This window comes from Mytilus galloprovincialis, chromosome 8 (genome assembly GCF_965363235.1).
Source record: "Mytilus galloprovincialis chromosome 8, xbMytGall1.hap1.1, whole genome shotgun sequence".
NCBI lineage: Eukaryota > Metazoa > Mollusca > Bivalvia > Mytilida > Mytilidae > Mytilus > Mytilus galloprovincialis.
The window spans coordinates 17,721,005-17,741,761 of NC_134845.1; the positions used below are offsets into that span (position 1 = coordinate 17,721,005).

A 20,757-nucleotide genomic window follows, 5' to 3' on the forward strand; every position below is an offset into this window, starting at 1 on the left:
TAGGTGTTTTTTTACACAATCTCCAAATCATTCTTACTATAGCATTTCAAGCAAATGAAGCTATGTACAATCAGAACAGAAAATAATTGAAAAATTGAAAATCACATCTAAAAGGATAACGACCTGTCCAATGTGCATATATAATGGTCTATAGAATGATAATGATTTCATGTTTTGTTAACACAATGACGCATTCAAATTATCCTAAATTCCTGCTATGTTCATAGCTCGGTTCATTGAATTTATTGAAGTTTAGATTTTTATTAGGAAACGCAATTGTTTGACAATACAAGATTACTCACTATCTAGGTCACCTCAAAGTTTTAATTGGATATAAAAGTATGGTTATTTCTAAACTTTTTTTCATCGGACATTATAACGCAGTCACGTCTGCTCAAAATTGGACGTAAGGAGCGTGTCATGCTCTCTGTAAAACGTAAAACCACAAAAATACTGAACTCCGAAGAAAATTCAAAACGAAAACTCCCTAATGAGATGGCAAAATCAAAAGCTCAAAAACATCAAACGAATGGATAACAACTGTCCTATTCCAATAAGTAACACTTGCAACAACTTTTTACGGGGTTCGTAGGTGACCTGTTGCAATGAACAATTTTTGTCTTTAATTTGCATGTACTATTTGTCGTCGGACTTAAAGCAAATAAATACATGTATATAATCCACAGTTACAGAGAGAACAAATCTAAATGGTCGATTAATACATAAAGACATAATTGAAATATTACCCTTGTGCGCACAAAGTGAGATAACGATTCCGATAGAAAGCTACAAAAAAAAAAGAAAAAAAACAATGTGCTACATAAACAAATGGTTGCATATTGCTTCAATGAAACTGAAGTTTATATAATAAAGGCATTTAAAGATTGGTTATGTTGCAAACCTTGATTATTATTTGACAATATGATGAAAATCGTTATGTTCATGAGAAAAGTTAGCAAATTTCGGTAGACTGAAGGCTAAGAAATTTGGGTCTTTGGTGTATCCCCTAATCTAATTTATAGTCATTGTGTATAAAGTTATCAGACAGGTATGATTATGGGAAATGAGTGCTAGATGGTTTTTGTCGCTTAGGATTGTATTCATATAGATGTAATTAAAGACTCCGTCAACACTGATTATTTTTTTAATGTTTAAATGCAAATATGAATGTGACGTGAGCAATTATATGTGTCTTGGTTACTATGATTATTACACTAATTAAGTCGTTAGATCTTGACAAATAAACGTAAATCGTATCTAGCTTTTGTGTTTACATTGGACACCTCCAGAAGGATTACAGTTGTGATGACGTTCTGTTGAAACCCAACAAGCGTTGTGTAACTCTATATTACGATGAACACAAAAGAAGAAACTTTTATACTTTAAAGTGGGTTTTATATTGTAATCAGGGCTGTTGATTAATTATTATATTGGTTTTCATCTTGGTAGTTTCAGTACTTTTTAATAACGTTGCCGTTAGATCTTGATAACTCAGCATGAATAATTTCAATCTTTTTTATTCACATTTTCAATCTGTGGAAGAACTAACCCGAATAATTCAGTCGTTATATTCCGCTGATCTACGAAGGCTACATTAACGCCTGAACGTCTTCCTCGATCAAGACCGTCAACCGGAAAATTCACACCGCTTTGCAATATGGGAATTTTGATTTAAATTGGCAGCTAAAGAAGGAGGAGTTCCGGATGTTAATTGATGATAAATGGTGTAAACTGATGTTAATTGATGTTAATTAATTATTATCGGATTTGTGTTAATTGAACACAATGTTTGGTAAGACAATTTCAAGAGAGTTGCGCAGACTCATATCCTGATCGCCGCTGATTGGCTCTCTCTCACAGAGAGCAGGCGACGCGGCCAATGATCACAAAGAGTTCAAGCCCTCGTGTGGGAGAAAATCGGACACGGAAAGGGCTTGAATTATTCGAGTTATGGAAGAACTGGTCTTTTACAATTTAGTTGCAGTATTCCGGATCGTATCGTCACTATTATCAAAAAGTCCATATACTTTCTATTCTATCACCTAATTATTTAATCAGAGTGATACAATATATATTGTGTAAAGGAACGTGTTATTTTTTTTTAATGTCCAGCATGATTCTGTGATAAGCAATTTCAATTAATACAATACTATCCTTTGTTTCCTTGTGTTATTTACGTTTACATGTAGTATTAAGCAGTGTTATGTGCCTACTGTGGACCCTTGGTGCGACTACACAATTGCATTATTCTAATTCTATATTTCCCTGGAGTTCAGTATTTTTGTCATTTTACTTTTTTTATACAACCATTAACCCCAAAATATATCTTAATAAAATATGCAGTACCATTTTTTCCTGCACCAGATGTTCGTCAGTGATGATCGAGGCCAAAATGTGTTTAAGCTTATTAAAAAGATGAATGAGCTATAAACAAAAATAATCTAGAGATAATATGTGGTCTTCGAAAAGATATCGTAGGTGAAAAGTACAATAACTCCGAGGTAAATTCAAAACAGAAAGTCCATAATCAAATGGCAAAATCAAACGACAAACCACATCAAACGAATGGACAACAACATACAATGAATGTAAACATACAAAAACATTAATCCTCATGCAAGGAGGTATCAGATGCAAGTTCTTACAAAAATTGTTCACTTTTCATTGCATTTTACTTCAAAAAGAAATCTTGTTCGATTATCTTATAAACTTTTATGAGGTTTAATATGATAGAACTTCAAACTAAAGACCCCCTAGCTTTTAATTACTTCTGATAGAATTTGAATTATTTTTTTGTGTTTAAGGCGACAATTCTACACTTTCAATGCTCTGCCTTAATGATTTTATTCTGACTTCTTTCTTAGTAGTTAAGTTACAAAATCTGAAGAATGACGAATTTAACATGTTAATTCTGTTTTAAAATATCTACTTTCTACCTAATATGATTCTTTGAGAAGAAAGTTTTTAGTTTGCACACGTTGGTATGAATGTCTACGTTTTGCCATACCAAATCTTTCATTAGTTCATTCTTTTATCTAGCAACTTTTTTGACAATATTATGAGTTTAGTTTAATTCATTTTTAAATTAGGAAGTTGCATTGAGCTAAAACTTTATATATTTCTTAACAACTTAACATATATACTTGAGACTGGATCTTTTTTAAAAAATAAAATGCATGTATATCCATAATATGAATAAATTTGAGCTGCATGTCACTTACTCATTACATCATATCATAATCATATTTCTGAACATTTTGTTTGCATTGAAAAGCAGGTAAGTTGATACAGTTGCTCACGTATCGTTTGTACTTACTGTACTTTTGAAGTGACATGTCGTAGCTGTGTAATTGATTGCATGTGCTTTAGATAATTGGTGAATTTGAGTTTTTCATTTATGTACGATGAAATTTGAAACGAGCTAATTCATTCATATTATACAATGTATGAATGCCTTAAACGATTGTTGGTTTTTCAATGCAGGTTGATCAAAAGGAACAATTTTATTAATTGTTGGCCCCTGATCGTTAGTACTGGTTGAAGATCTGTCATACATGTCTTATGGGAAGTATTATGTCATCACTGGAGATTTTAACAGAAATACATTCATATGAATTCAATAGAATCACATAAAATAACAATGATCAAATTAGATATATATGTTAGGAAAGAAACATTTATAACTATATTTTGATAAGTATCTAAAATGATGTGTGATATTGTTTTGACATTGTTTTTTTGTAGGCGTTTATAAAGATAAAGGCTCATATTTCTTTTTGATGTTTAATTTATTCGTCATTGATCTTTGTGCCGTTCATCTATGAAAAAGGTTTTAAAAATCTTTTCTTTAAAAGCTTTAAGGGTTGAAAATAAAAATCGGTTCTTTTAAGATAAACGATTGATTGTTGGTTGCTTGGCGTCCAGTGACAAATATCTCATGCACATTCAGGACGAGAACAAATCAACAATACCTCCAATATATAGGTTCTCCTTTAAATATATAGATTGTCCGGGATGAAGGTCTAGCATGTTTAAAAACTGCACTGGAAAATGATGGTACAGTATATATAAGAGACAGAAATTTGGCAACACATATGAACCAGCAAAAGAGAGGTTGCAAGAGTTTTTTACGTACAAAGGCCGTGGCACTTTCTTTAATTTAACTTACTTTCCCCATTCTGACCGGACTTGGACATCCCGTACAATCAAACGGACGCCTTACTTTTGTAAGACTCGGGTGACCATATTTCTATTTCCCAGTAATTCTTAGGTAAAGAGGATTTTATTAAGCCACATATCATTTTCGGTCGTCTACCGGCATTTGCCAACTTGATTGTACTTAACTTTGGTCGATTTGGCTTCAGTAATAAAAATACGAACAAAATGTGTATTTAATTAGTAAGTATTCGTCTCATCTTGCGATTCTCAATTGATTATTATTTCAAAAATAGACCCACCTTCAATTCAAAATGGATATACTGGATTGGAACTTAAATAAACTTTTGTTGCCTCCCATTGACTCTAAAGATAAAAAGGTCGACCTCGTCATTGCACCAATATTTCTGCTTTTGGAGTTCTTGCAATTTCTTTCGTTGTTTAACTTCATTTGTATTTCAGAATGGACTTACTAGGTTTTTTAGAACATCGGGAGACTATTGTTATCTGTTTTGAACTTCTGTATCTGTATTTGCATTGGTATGTCGAAGTTTCCAATACTGGCTTTTATGCAAAGTGATGAAGGCGCCGTCAATTTACTGACATTTTGCAGATTTAAGGCTCTTTATACTTGTTGCAAGTATGTGTCTTCTATGTGGTTTCAGTTAGTTATTGTGGACACAAGGAATGAATTAACATGTCGCGGTGTTATACTGGTTGGAATGTCAAAACAACTTATATTGTCTCTCACTTGTTTTTTCAACACTTTTAGTTGCTTGGTAATTGTCAAACTTTTTTGTTGTGATGGTTCGTCTTGGTCGTGCTGATTATTGTAGTCGTTTGTATCAATAGCAGGATCCAAAGACTCAACCGCCTTTTACAAAAATATAAGATTTGGTCTTGTGAGTCTCTAGTGTAATTTTTGGAGTTGAGATTTAGCAAACATTTTTGTTATGCATCTATCTTCTCCTGTTTGAAGTCGCCAGTTATGATTCGCGGTGTATTCCGCTTTATTCTTTCTAACTTATTTGTAACTGCTACACTATCGGGGTCCCATACTGTTGCTGCATATTCCATAGTTAAACCTTCTAGAGAAATGTAAACAGTTTTCGTACATTCCTGTGGACAGTATCTTATGTTTTTTTCTGAGGAAGCCTAGGATTGAGTTTGTCTTTTTTTTTACAACACTCGTAATATGTGTGTTCCACTTCAGATCTTCTGATGTACTAGTATGTAATCATAGGTTTTGGTTGTTCTGGATTTGTTGGATCATGTGCCCATTGAGCATGTAGAACCTCTAGCTTTTGTTTCTGATGCGTTTCTTTTTGCGTTAAATCATTTTCCAATTTGTTTTCCCAATCTTTCAGGATTATAAAGTCATATTGCAGTAGTTTGTAATTTTGCTCTGTTTTGATGGTTCCGCACAGTAAGAAGTCATCGGCGAACAGCCGTACTGATGATTTGACAGTGTCCGGGAAATTTATGTTATGTGTAATAAGAAGAGTTATGGTCTAATTATTGTTCCTCGTGGAACTCCTGAGTCCTCTTTTATATCTTCAGACTGTTCTCCCTCTACTACAGCATTCAACTTCTGCTATGTCAGAAACATATTTAGCCAGTTGTTTATTTGTTCTTGAATTTCGTATTTTCCCATTTTCTATAATAGCTTGCTATGTAATACATTGTCAAAAGGTTTGAAAAAAGTCATGTTAGTTGACTAGCAATTGTATTTGTCACGAATAGTCAGATCTCAATCCATGGTTGAATTTGCAAGGCACCGATGTTAATGAAACTGGTCTGTAGTTTTCTGCTCTGCAACATCTTTGTCTCCCATTTAAAATTGTTTTAGAATACTGCCTAGTCCAGACGCTTTCGATAGATTCACATATTTGAGTAGTTTTTCGATACCTGTAGTATTGATTAGTAGTTCGGATATGGTTTCTCCGATGTATATGTATTTTTGTTTATTGATGTTAATTTGTCAATGTGAATACGGATCTAAATTGTTGAATTAAAATTTCAGTCTCCCCTTTGCTGTCACTGATCAGCTTCCCATCGTTTTAAAAGAAAATATACACCAATGTTATCCGTTTTCCAGGATTTGATGTGCTTTCAGAATCATTATGGCTTTGTATTTGTACTGTTGTTAGGCCTTTGATGATAGTGTCATTGCAGTAAGAGTGTGTTGCTTTCCTGATCTGCTGTTTACTTTATTTTGGAACTGTCTGTAATTGGTCTACTTTTAACTCGTTTAGCATTTAGGTATTGCCTTTGTTTCTTTTTTAGCAGTTTCCTTATTTTTTTGGTTTATCCAGGGTAAGTTGTTCTTGGGGTGAATTTCTTTTGATGGAAAGTGTTTTTCCATACTTTAAATGAGCTCTATCTTGGGAGTGTCACTCATTTCTTGTGCATTGATTCCACCATCCTGCATCTGTCGGAGTATTGTTGATGTAAGCGTAATTACTTTTTATATTGTTCCAGTTTGCCTTTGAGATAAGGTGGTACCCAACACTTTCACTAAAATTAATTTGGCTCGTTTAATTTTCATAAAATTTTGTCAAAGTATTTACTTTGAATCTTTAACAAAAATATAAAAATTTCAAAAATTTTGAACCAACCGTTTTGTCAGAAAAATTACACTGGTTATATAGCAGTTTGACAAACACCAATTTTGATCATTGAGAAGCTTTTATATTCCGTTTACAACACAACGTAATTAAAACGTAAAACTGACTTTACAAAGTTATCTCCCTGTAGTGTTAGGTACCACCTTAATATAACGGATCCTGTGTTTTCTACGCTGATAGTAAGGTTTTGTGTCACAGTTTTTAACTATCATTTCATGGTCTGATATGTCAGGTGGGATTTTTTATGTATTGACTAGTGATGGGTTTGTGGTTAGTACTGTGTCAAGGAGGCTGTCTTTCTTCGTGGATTTGAGAGAGTTGGATGAATGTAGTTATTTCCATGAGTTTAGTTTGTATATTCTTGTCACTTGAGTTTCGTAACTGTGAAATGTAAAGGATAACAAATATATCCTCTGACATTTGCAGCAGGGTAATTGTATGTTAAATATTTGAAGAAGTTCATAGTCAACTGGCAAGTCATTTGAGCATTTTGGAGTATGGCTTTTAATTTTACTGTTTACCTCTTTGATTGTGTTGTTTAATTGGACAACTTATTCTGTTGTTCTTTGTCTTGTGTAATAAAATGGTCTGGTGATTCTGTTTACGAGTATTCAAACTGTATATAGAGTAGACAAGCGGTCCAATATTGTTACCCTACAGTTATCTTTTTTTTTATTATTATTAATTCAATGCATTTATGGTAGTAGTGAATGGTGTTGTCTATTGAATCGGATTTTTTTATGTGATTGATATGTAGCTGTTGTTAAATGGGTAAGGTCACCGGTGCCAAATTAAATCTATAACCAGATTGTTTTTTAAAACAATTTGCTGCTAAATTAGAAATATATCGGTTTATGATACAATAAACAGGTTTCTTTGCAATTGTTTTGCAAATAACTAAGTTTGCAAGAATACAAATACGTAAATTACATTATAATAAATAGTGTATCTATCTACAATTGTATTAATATATGTGAAATATCATTTAAACTTTCAATAATAACCATGCATATATTAAATTTCGATGTGTTTTTTTTTTTTTTTTTTTGTATTTGGGTAGACAAGTTTTCATTTAAGTTGGGGGAGTTTGCAGACCTGTATTCTATATTCTCTTATTTTTGAGCTATTTTCACATTTCTTGAGCGTTGTGAGTAAAATGTTTCTCATCACTAATGGAATCATATTCAATCTCAACAAATGATTGGTCGAAATTTAATTATGACGTTAAATTTTCTTGATTTCTCCTGAATTTCCTATTGTGACGTCCTGAAAAAATGTCGATCATGCCTGGTGACGTCGCAAATAAATACCTATACATATATTGTATCCACTAATCGCAGTTCCCGTCCTAGGGCAGAATAATAACAGTTAAATTGTGACTACAAGACAAACAAAATACTTCAATGGTTCAAATAGCGAGTTTGCATGAGTACATATATATATATAAATGTATATTTAACATGATGTTACCCTTTTTCATAAGTGGGGCATTTTTTTTAATGTGGCGAGTTGGTACGACAAAAATGGGGCGATTTTGATAAGTGGAGCGAGTAGGTGAAAAGGTGGGCCGATTTCGTGTGGGGCGATTTAATGATTTGGACGAGTTTGTCTTGCTTCCGCGGATTTTCATCGGACTTGCTCTGCACAATTTTTTTTATTACATGCACTTTGTTTACATCCGGCATAATTTCAGTTGCGAAATATTTCATCAGTTATCATATTCTATGTTTTATGACTAAAGGTGTATAAGTTATAAGTGCACAGAAATATATGTTACAAAAAGGTTGTATTTTACAATATCGATGTATATTTTGCATGACATATCACGTAAATGTTTCTAAAAAGTCTGAAGTCTTGCATTTGCTTTTTTTTCTTCTGACTTCAAAAAAAATTGCAGGAAGCAAGACATTTCGGTCATGGTTCACCTTCCAGTTAAGCCTTGATCCTGAGCCTCATCCTTAGTCAATAATTAAGTTTGAAACAACTGGTTCTATGCGCTTTCTTGTTTCTACTTGGTACTGTAGTTTCTCTGGGTAACCGTAATGTCACATTCAATAATCACCCAGTTAAATTGTTTAGGCACAGGATCATAATTTTTCAGGTTAGTGTATTTGGTCATGTGCAAATGTACATCTTCGGCCATATTACTAAAGTAGTTTCTGTAATAATTTAATTTTCGCTGTGAAAATAAATACACAATGTTTAAGGTTCTTTAAAAAGGAATTAAAAAGTCAGTATGGACATGTTTACACATTCTTTACACAGTTGGGTCTTTTCACCACCGAACGATAATCAATATAAGGAAAAACGTCTCCAGATTCATCACTTTCCGGATTCCATTGTGTGTCATAATTAGTAAACAGTTCAAGGGGGTCTCATTGGGGGGTTCCAATCCTGGATCCCGCTTACTGTTTTGTCAGATTCCCGTATCCCGCTTACACTATATACGTAAGCTATTCTCATTTTTTTGTCATTTCCCAGGTCCTGCAAGACCTCATTTCCTGTTTTCACACCACAATAATTTGACTTTCATATGTGTCACGCTTACAAAAAATCGGCAATCCCGCATCACGCGTAGACCCCAATAAGACCAACGTTCAAGTATCCTCAATCTCTGTTCTAGGTTAGATCGTGATATTTGTCTATTTTCTTATTACTGGTATAGAAGAGATAGAAGAAGAAAAAAATGGAAAAAAATATATTTGAGGTGTCCATTAGGAACGTTCTGCGGAGTTAAAAGTGGGGTGTTATAGACTCTCCTTTTCTGTTTTCTGTAGATACATGTATTTGGACTCTTAAATCTTCTGATTTGTTGAATTAATAACTTGAATATTATATTTAAGTAACATTTATAATGATAAAAGACAATATAATAATTTTTTGGGAATGCAGTGGTGTTCGGTGGTGACCAGACCTACATGTACCATGTTTACACCACAAAATTTACTATGAGATAAACAGACAAACTGATGCATCTAGGAAAGTTTAAAGGCATGTCAGAACCTAGATATATAAAAGTTATATGTAGTTTTTTATTTTAGGAAATTAAAAACTTACCTTGATTTTGATGTGCATTTTCTTCTATTCTGCAGAAGATGGTAAAATAAACAAACACATGAGATTCATGTGATATGATCCACTCAGTTACACAGTTTAAATCGCTTAATGTTTGCCAATGTCTTATGTCTGTTGTCCATCTGTTGACCATGTTGACCATTTAAATCAATTACTCACAACATTAATAATATGAGTGGCGCTTATCAAAACTTTTTCCCAACTTAGTTTGTTTTGGCACCATCTGTTATCTACATGTAGTTCCTGCCATGCCTTAAAACATTTCTAGGTGTACTGATTCGAGGTCAAAATGTCTCGAAAGCAATTTGCAAAAAAACTTGCTTTTAGGCCTGGTTCAACATGAAACTTCAATCAACATGTTGAGCCTGCAAAACAGGCCTGTTCCCTTGTCACCATCTTACGGTGTTTATATATCTCAACTTGTACGATTCGCTCGTGTATGTAACAATGTTTTAGATTTTAACGAGTGAAATTTATGTATTACTGAAAAATTGTTACACCAGGGTTTTCGATATCACAAACTAGTCAAAACATTTACTAAATTTTATCATCGGTATAAGGACCTTATTTGGAAATATAGCTCAACATGCAGACTTCTTATACATTCAGGTACATGTATTTCACATCCAATCTTTTATGGAAATATTCTTTATAAAGCACAAAAATGTCAGTATTCACCTCAGAAGCTAACAAAACCTTTAAATAGACTTATCATGAAGGGATATAGTTACGATACTGTTGTCAGTTCATTAAAGATTGCATACTTTAGCGTTAATATTGATTCACTTATAGGGTCTTTGCATCGGAACTAAACACATTCATTATTTATAAACCAGTTGTTGGCATGACACGGGTTATGTTCTTCTCATATATGTTATGATGGTATGATACTAAACCCCTCACGGGGATGATTGTGCCTGATATTCATGTGATGAAGACATAATTTTTCAATCAGTTTAATTGAAGTCTGGAGCTGGCATGTCAGTTAACTGCTAGTAGTCTGATGTTATTTATGTATTATTGTCATTTTGTTTATTTTCTTTGGTTACATCTTCTGACATCAGACTCGGACTTCTCTTGAACTGAATTTTAATGTGCGTATTGTTATGCGTTTACTTTTCTGCATTGGCTAGAGGTATAGGGGGAGGGTTGAGATCTCACAAACATGTTTAACCCTGCCGCATTTTTGCGCCTGTCCCAAGTCAGTAGCCTCTGGCCTTTGTTAGTCTTGTATTATTTTAACTTTTAGTTTCTTGTGTACAATTTGGAGTTTAGTATGGCGTTCATTATCACTGAACTAGTATATATTTGTTTAGGGGCCAGTTGAAGGACGCCTCCGGGAGCGGGAATTTCTCGTTGCATTGAAGACCTGTTGGTGACCTTCTGCTGTTGTCTGCTTTATGGTCAGGTTGTTGTCTCTTTGGCACATTCCCCATTTCCATTCTCAATTTTATTTCAGTTTATCAGTCTATTCTGGCCTATAGAGAACATATCACTATATTGGGAACAAGATAAAGACGATTTAAGATGAATGATTCAGGAAGTACTGTGGACAGACAGGAAGAACAGCAAAGTCAGATTCCTGACGAAATTAAAGATAAATGGGAGAGGTATTTCACTTTTATTAAATAATGATTGTTAGTGTTTTCTACAAGATATGTAGAGAGGGTGTGCAACTCAGTACCATTTCATAATATTTATTACTGATTGAAGAGTGGTTTCTTCCTATAATACAATACGAGGGGATAGGATATGCTACTAAATAGGTCACTTTTTCCAGCTTAGAGATATACATGAATATATAGGTCGGGAAACCTATGAGAAATATATAATAAGATCAATAAAGTTCCTATAACTTCTTCATCTGTCATCTTTCTTGGATGAACCTGGCTGTTTTTATCAACCAATTTTATTTATTTTTTGAAAGTCTGGTATTCTAATCTTACATTACAAACCATGTGATAAAATCAAGTGTTTGTAATACATAGTAATAAAAGGTTTCAAAAAATACTGTTTATCATAATCAAAAACAGTGAACCTGTCATAGATTTTAGAAATAAATTATGAACAAATTTAACCTCTCTAATCCAATAATATCTTTACCTGGTTTGAGGTTATAATTTGACTTCATGTTACTTTTACAGAGAACAGATGAAGTTGAAGAAGCAGATGGTGTTAACAGACTCTAGTGATATAACCAAGATAATATCCTGTTGCCAAGGAAAAACTTCAGATAATTTCTTGATAGGTGGTGTTGATATTTCCTTTGTCAAGGGAGATCATGTAAATGCATGTGCTGCACTTATTGTTCTCAATTTTCCACAACTAGAGGTACAGAGCACTCACTGATATAAGTTTTAAGAAATTCCTTTGAATATATTTTTTTTAAATTAACTTAATATAATGTTAAAGTTATTGTAAAGTTGGTTTTCTATTAAGGGCTTTTTTCAGTTTGTTGGAACTTATTTGTAACATACAATGTTGATAAACAGCTAGACAGTTATATAATTAGCAGTTAATTATAGAACTTAATCTTTTGTTTATATGGTTTCGCTCTAATATTTATCCAAATATTAATGAATAAGCATAAACTCTCAGGGCCACCATACATCAAGTTAGAGAATGTATCATAATTTTAAGTGTAAAAGTTTATTTAGAAAATGAATGATTGGTTTCATAGAGAAATATTGATTATTATTTTTTTAATACAATATAAAAATGACATTTATTACCAATCAAGTTTGATATTTTGTTTGTCTTAATATACACGCTGAGACTCAAAGATTTTGTGAAAGACTAGTTGTTTTTATTTAACCATCCATTGTAATGATATTCTTAATTATGCAGTCATATGTTACTGAGATAATGATTTATTAACGTAGGTTGTGTATGAAGATTGTCAGATGATCAAATTAACAGCACCATATATCCCAGGGTTCCTTGCCTTCAGAGAAGCATATCTACTTGAAGAAATGTACAACAAACTAAAGAAAACACAACCACAATATGTACCTCAGGTGAAACTATTTTTTATGTGATCTTTAATTTAATAAAAAAAAAAAACTAAGTAAATTTCAGTACCCGTACCAAGTACATGAAGTCTGACTACAATGTAGTGATATTATAATGAAACATGCTTTATTTTGAAAGAAAGGAAAGATCACAGTCAAATATCTATCAGCAGTAAAGGAGTGAACTAAATGATATTTTGAATATCCTCTCATTAACTTTTGAGAATTTGAAGTCTAGTATTGGATACTAGGCAGGAAATCCCCAAAAGTTTCCAAAGAGGCCATGGATTAATGGTTTTCAAGTGTTGTTATAAACATTAAAAGATGCAAATACAATAAAAAATTAAAAAAAGGATACATGTATGTGGTATCTATCCATGGCACAAAAAACAGTTTTTGCACTGTCAGCAAAAAGCACACAATAAGCAAAGGATTAGTTAACAATTTGAATTATGATTTACCTTCTTCATTACAGGTTATAATGGTAGATGGAAATGGAATTCTTCATCCTCGAGGTAAGAATTTCCAAATCTTTTGACTTTTTCTATCACAACCAAGCCTCCAGACTAGGTTTAGGTAAAGTGAATTTTGATGTGATGTAGAAAATAACATAAATTTTAATGTTCAACAGATAAATTCTCAGGATTGAATTCTATGTAAAATTAGGTCAGACAATTAATGTCAGATTCAAGTCATATGTTGATTAATCAGAATAATTCTATGTATGCCTCAATGTTTAGGAGGATTTTGGAAATGAAGATTTCAAATTGTTTTAAATTCATCATGCTTATAACTTTTTCACAATTATTATTTCTAAATTTAAACCTGTCTTTGTTGTAGGGTTTGGCCTAGCATGTCATTTAGGTGTTTTATTAGACACTCCATGTATTGGTGTTGCCAAGAATCTTTTCCAAGTGGATGGAATAGAAAATGATGATGACCATCAGCTTAAGATTAAACAGTTATCTAAAGGAGGGGATACATTTAAATTGGTGGGGACTAGTTGTAAAGTATTAGGAAAGGTACAAATAATACCAATCATTAACAAACATAAGATATATATGATGAGTTATCATAACATCCATCTCCTTTTAGAAATTTTGTTGGTGGGGCCTTGTTGTAAAGTCTTAGGAAAGGTAAAAAATAATACCAATCATTAAGAAACATAAAATATATATGATTAGTTATCATAACATCTCCTTTTAGAAATTTTGTGTCTTAGGAAATGTACAAAAAAACAAGAATTATTGACAAATATAAGGTACAGATAATGTTTTCCAAATTCTTTTTAGAACTATTTAAATGACCAATTTAAACTAACTAATCTCAGTAGATGAACAATCTTAAAAGAAAGAACAGAAATGGCGAAATAGATTCTTCTTCTATAAAAATGCTTCTGCTATGTGAGAAAATCTTAATATAAAAAATAAATGGCCTTTTTTGTAATCGCCCCTATGTAAGCATGTAGCTTTCGGCAAGACATCCATTCTGTATAGTAAACTGTAAAAGGTCCAACTATGACAGAATGTGAAACAATTCAAGTAAGAAAGCTGGTTTATAATATAATCATTAACAAAACCAGACCTGACTAGGAACAGACAGATACAAAATGTAGTGATGTGAAACATTTTTGTGAAGGTTTTACCTGATTCTTAAAAGTGAGTTATTTAAACGTACAAGGTAAGAACCAGCTGTAAATACCAGCAGTTGAGCACAAAAACAACTAAATAAAAGACACAAAGTACCAATTTTGATTAATTTATGACTTCTCTATGAGTCACATTTACATAAAGCTGATTAAGGATGATTTAATAACATACCTTTTTTTCAATCCAGGCACTGAGGAGTTGTGATTCTGCACCTAATCCAATTTACATATCAACTGGTCACAAGATTACACTTGATTCAGCTGTAGAGCTAGTATACAAATGTTGTAAACAAAGGGTACCAGAGCCAACTAGACAGGTATTATAAATAAAATACTCTTTTTTAGAGACAGGGTTTGAGAGTGGCTCTGAGAGTAGATTGATATATCGGTACATCACAGATATAATTATTTTTTTGATGAATAAAAAAACAACCATTCTTTGCATGAAGCAAATTGATAGTTTAAAAAAAAAGAAAGAGGTTAATCAATAGTCATGATAGTACCTTACATTTCCAAAAGGCTTATTAAGGTATATGACCCCTTCTGTAGCCATTTTTGTACGAACTTTTCAAACTTCAATTGTATCAAAACTACATATATAATGGTCCATATTTATATTGGTTTTAACGAATAATTACATTAATAAACTTGTTTTAAGGAAATCAATGCTAGCACTGCATACATTAATCCTATATATACCAGTCATCGTATTCCAAATATGAGAGTACAAGGATAAAGGCTGTGGATTTTCTATAAAATTTCCATGTTTAGCATTGAATCGACACAAGGGTACATAATCCTTAAGGTTGTCTACCATACCATTCTTGTTTTTATCAATAATTTAAGACTGCACAGTGACCTTTTCAATCAATCACCATGTCTTTTCAAAACCTAGAACACTTCAAATTTACTTAAAAAAGTGGTGAAGAAAGAGATTCTTACAAAGTAACATGTGTATCATTTCCAATTCTTGAAAAGTACAAACAACATCTTGAAAATTGAATTGTAGATTTGTATGGCCAAATTCATTCTACTTTGTAAAGTTCCAGGTATAAAAAGAAGTGAAGACTAGAAAATTACAAAAGGAATATTTATATTTATGTTAAAATTATACTTAAATATTTTCCTAAAGACAAAAGATATGGGGCATCCACTCATGACAAAAAATCTGAACATGCACAGCCAAAAAAACAACACATAAAAAACAATGAAACAGCCCTTTTATTGCTGTTGTTCATCTCAAAATCACAGTGAGGCCTTCAACATGGAGCCCAAACCTCTCACCTTTGTTTTGTTTTTTAGGCCGATATAAAGAGTAGAGAATATTTAAGAGTTAGTTTTGGAAGTGAACATGAAGAACAAAAGAATAAAGGAAAGAAAAAACAAAGGACAAAAACCACAAAGCATAGTAACAGTGAATGTAACCCTGTTGACAATGTAGAAGAACTGTTTGAAGATACTTGTTGTTTATTTGATGGAGAGAATACATGAGATGTTTTGTACCCCTACCTCAAATCAGGACTTTTTAATCTTTATTTCGATTGCTACTTTGTATTTTTAATATTTCAGCACAAATTGATAGAATTGAATTATTCATACATGTATTTAGTTTGTTCAAACAACATTCTTGCTGAGATGGGATGTCATTTAACAAGGCAATAAGAGTTACAGTCGCAATACAGTGATAAAATATGGAGAATACAAAATATTATTTTTCTTAGAATTACTGATGAAATCATACATCATTACAGACTTCCTTGGAACTTTTTAATTACATGTTGTTTCAATTTCACAAATTAAAAAAGATTATCAGGTGTTGAAGCTGTACCTTCAGTATACCCATGGTAATGTCAGCTGAACAAACATGACAAATCCCAAGTTGGCTGTCTTGTAAAAAAATTCAGGTAACATTTCTGTTTAGATATCACTATATTTTGTAGGTATTATATCTTCTATATAGCAATGCAGAAAAGTCTGTTCATACTTTCTGAAAATGTTTTGAAGGAAAGTTTTAAACAGGTTAAGGGAGGAAAGGGATCTTTATTATTATGCATCATTATCACTTTTACTAAGTTGTGGTGTTTTAAGGAATGACATGAAAGATATTTTGATAATGCATTTGCATAATTATAATTTTAAAGTTAAAAATGGTGGTATCTGATATTTTTTTATTAATTTTATAAATTTCTATCCCATTTTGTTACCTCTCTTAATATATTTAAGAAATTTGTTAAATATTTGAATAAAATAAGATTATTACAGTTCAGTTGTTTATTACTCTTTTTTGCATTGTTTATATGATTAAGAAAGAAATGTAGATTACCAATTGGCAATGAGTCGATATGCTGCTGAATTCATTGGCAAAAGCAACTTGATTCAGAAGCTTGAAACTTACTCTATAGTTTTGTGTCTTTACTCAAGTGCTGGATCCACTGCCTGGACTTCTTAAAGACTTTAAAATTAGTACTTGTTACTTCTACAGGTACTGTGGATTCATTATTATTCGTTGGATACCAATTTTCGTGGATTTCGTGGGTACATGATAACCACGAATTTGAATGTTCAACGAAACGTAAATTTTCTACAGGCTTTGTATACAGAGATTGGCAAAACCACGAAATCAAATATCCACGAAAATGCAATTTTTTGTCAATCCACGAAAATTGATACCCACAAAAATAAATGAATCCACAGTACATTGGATAACTTTACACTTACATGCAACAATCATTCAATTAAGAATGAGGTCTGGTAAATTTTCAGTTCATATGAGAATTGTTGTAGATAGGAACTTCTTTCTTATCATTAATCAGTTCAGAATATTTATTTAAAGCTGCTGAAATTTTCAACAACTGACAGTACAAAGGAAACCCTAAATAAATCAAGGTTTTCCTCTCAACAAATTAGGGTTAAAAGTTCTGCCAATATCACTCAACAGGGAACCTCAAACTTTATCTGTAACTTCTGATATAACCATATCAATTGATTCACAGAAAACAATGATGAAAACAAGTTTTTTCATGCAATTTTCTATTTTCAAGGATAAAAGCTTACCCAACAATCTGTCAACAAGAACAGGCCTGCAATTTCTTGGGATAGGAGTCATGACTTAAATATCAATTGATTCAAGTTTTACAGACAAAAATGCTTAAACTGTATTTTTTATACATTTTTTGTTTAAAGGTGACGATGTCTGCAAAAATAGCTTAACCGGAATGAAACTTCAAATTGTTCTATAATATCTCCTGATCTGATAATAGGGGCCTCCGTGGCCTAAGTAGTCCAACTACTGTTATACACAAAGTAGGATATTGTGACTTCAAATCCTGCACAGGCAGGTGCACTTGACTCTAATCTATATTGACTAAGATTGTCAGTTTTACTACTGAAGGTAGATAGTTCTCTCAGGTTTCCTACACCATTAAAAATTGACCACCACAAAATAGCACAATAGTGTTGAAAGTGGCATTAAAAACCAATTAATCAATCTCAACTAGAAAAAAGTTCTGCAAATGATGTAATGGGAGCTTTTGGCATTTTTTTTTTCAACTGGAACAAAAGTCAATCTTAATTTTACAAAATATTTAATCAATAGATTGAAGAATGATAGATAAAATATGGGGGTAAAACTGGTTTTGCTGGTGGTTGCAGTGGGGGACTAAATAGCTTATTCTAGGTTTGGGTAGAAAATAATAAATTAGAACAGGTCACCCTTGCACATATAATATACAATGTATAAAATGATAAATCGGGAATGTGTCCATGGGCCCCTGCTTGCATATGATGTAATAAAGGTTCAGGACTAAGAACAGTAAGAGTGACTACCCAAATTTGATGTTGATCTGAGTTTTGTGTTAATAAGCATTGTGTATAAGATTCATAATATTTGGTTGAGGCAAACTAAAGAAACAGAATAGAAACAACCAGGTGCTCCGCAGGGCGCAGCTTTATACAACCGCAGAGGTCGAACCCTGAACAGTTGGGGCAAGTATGGACAAAACATTCAAGCATGATACAGCTCTGAATTTGGATTGTGATCAAATTTTTGACATTATATGGGTTTTTTACACAAAACAAATGTCAAGATTTTACAAATCAATTAAAGATTTCTTCTTCAAACTTATTTAAATCTAAAATTAAATAGTTGACACAGCATAGGTTTCTGACACAGAATGAATGTGGTCTAATGAACTTAATTTTTTTTTTGCCTTTGAGCCATGCTGTTGAATATTAATCCTCTCAAAAAAATGTTTGAAGAAATTTTCTTTTTATTTATGAAATCTGAAATGAGAAAAATTTACCCCCCCCCCATTTTTTTTCACATCCCCCTTTCCCTTTTTCCAAAACTGATATCAATTCAAATTTCTAATGGAGTTTGCAACAATAACTACTCTTAAATACATCATAAAATATTAAAATGTAAAATAAAGTGCTTGTTATCACTGAATGGTAAAGATTGGTTGGTAGTAAAAGTGAATATACATTGTATATTGTATATAACCATGATTTAAGTTGATTCAACTACTATTCTGAACAAAGAAAGATAACTCCAATTGAAAATTTCTTGCTATTGCACAATATTGTGCAATTAGATATTTCTTGCTATTGCGCAATACTGTGCAATTGAAAATATTTGCTATTGCACAATACTGTGCAATTGAAGATTTCTTGCTATTGCGCAATACTGTGCAATTGAAAATTTCTTGCTATTGCACAATACTGTGCAATTGAAGATTTCTTGCTATTGCTGAATACTGTGCAATTGAAAATTTCTTGCTATTGCACAATACTTAATATAATAATTTTGGATCCTGATTTGAACCAACTTGAAAACTGGGTCCATAATCAAAAATCTAAGTACATGTTTAGATTCAGCATATCAAAAAAGCCCAAGAATTCATTTTTTGTTAAAATCAAACTTAGTTTAATTTTGGACCCTTTGGACTTTAATGTAGACCAATTTGAAAACTGGACCAAAAATTAAGAATCTACATACACAGTTAGATTTGGCATATCAAAGAACCCCAATTATTCAATTTTTGATGAAATCAAACAAAGTTTAATTTTGGACCCTGATTTGGACCAACTTGAAAACTGGACCAATAATCAAAAATCTTAAGTACATTTTTATATTCAGCATATCAAAGAACCCCAAGGATTCAAGTTTTGTTAAAATCAAACTAAGTTTAATTTTGGACCCTTTGGACCTTAATGTAGACCAATTTGAAAACGAACCAAAACTTAAGAATCTACATACACAGTTAGATTCGGCATATCAAAGAACCCCAATTATTCAATTTTTGATGAAATCAAACAAAGTTCAATTTTGGACCCTTTGGGCCCCTTAGTCCTAAACTGTTGGGACCAAAACTCCCAAAATCAAACCCAACCTTCCTTTTATGGTCATAAACCTTGTGTTTAAATTTCATAGATTTCTATTTACTTATACTTAAGTTATGGTGCGAAAACCAAGAATAATGCTTATTTGGGCCCCTTTTTGGCCCCTAATTCCTAAACTGTTGGGACCTCAACTCCCAAAATCAATCCCAACCTTCCTTTTGTGGTCATAAACCTTGTGTTTACATTTCATTGATTTCTATTTATACTTATACTAAAGTTATTGTGCGAAAACCAAGAATAATGCTTATTTGGGCCCTTTTTTGGCCCCTAATTCCTAAACTGTTGGAATCAAACATCCCAAAATCAATCCCAACCTTCCTTTTGTGGTCATAAACCTTGTGTTAAAATTTCATAGATTTCTATTTACTTAAACTAAAGTTATAGTGCGAAAACCAAGAAAATGCTTATTTGGGCACTTTTTGGCCCCTAATTCCTAAAATATTGGGACCAAAACTCCCAAAATCAATCCCAACCTTCCTTTTGTGGTCATAAACCTTGTGTTAAAATTTCATAGATTTCTATTCGCTTTTACTAAAGTTAGAGTGCGAAAACTAAAAGTATTCGCACTCTAACTTTAGTAAAAGCGAATAGAAATCTATGAAATTTTAACACAAAGTATTCAGACGACGACGACGACGCAGACGACAACTCCAACATCATACCAATATACGACCAAAAAATTTTCAATTTTTGCGGTCGTATAAAAATTCAGCGATTTTTACATCTGTAAAGGGGCATAACTATACAACTGTGAAAGTGACGAATATTCAAACTTGATCTTTATTTGTGGTAATAGGCATTCTGTATAAGTATCATTACATTTGGTTGAGGCAAGCTTCAG

The 20,757-nt window shown here is 32.3% G+C and overlaps 1 protein-coding gene across 4 annotated transcripts; it reads left to right on the forward strand.

Annotated features, from left to right (window-relative positions):
• Positions 1–8,208: 8,208 nt before the first annotated feature.
• Positions 8,209–16,778, forward strand: LOC143085222 (endonuclease V-like). 4 transcript variants are annotated; one of them, XM_076261455.1, is made up of 8 exons: positions 8,209–8,231; positions 11,317–11,467; positions 12,002–12,188; positions 12,740–12,874; positions 13,344–13,383; positions 13,709–13,890; positions 14,705–14,833; positions 15,819–16,778. In XM_076261455.1, exons 2-8 carry the CDS (start codon positions 11,385–11,387, stop codon positions 16,005–16,007), a joined length of 945 nt encoding a protein of 314 aa, XP_076117570.1. In that variant the 5' UTR covers positions 8,209–8,231; positions 11,317–11,384; the 3' UTR covers positions 16,008–16,778. The 4 variants fall into 4 exon arrangements, with proteins under 4 accessions (XP_076117570.1, XP_076117569.1, XP_076117572.1 ...); XM_076261454.1 differs by lacking the exon at positions 8,209–8,231 and adding an exon at positions 8,393–8,523; XM_076261457.1 differs by lacking the exon at positions 8,209–8,231 and adding an exon at positions 8,544–8,565.
• The last annotated feature ends 3,979 nt before the right edge of the window (positions 16,779–20,757 follow it).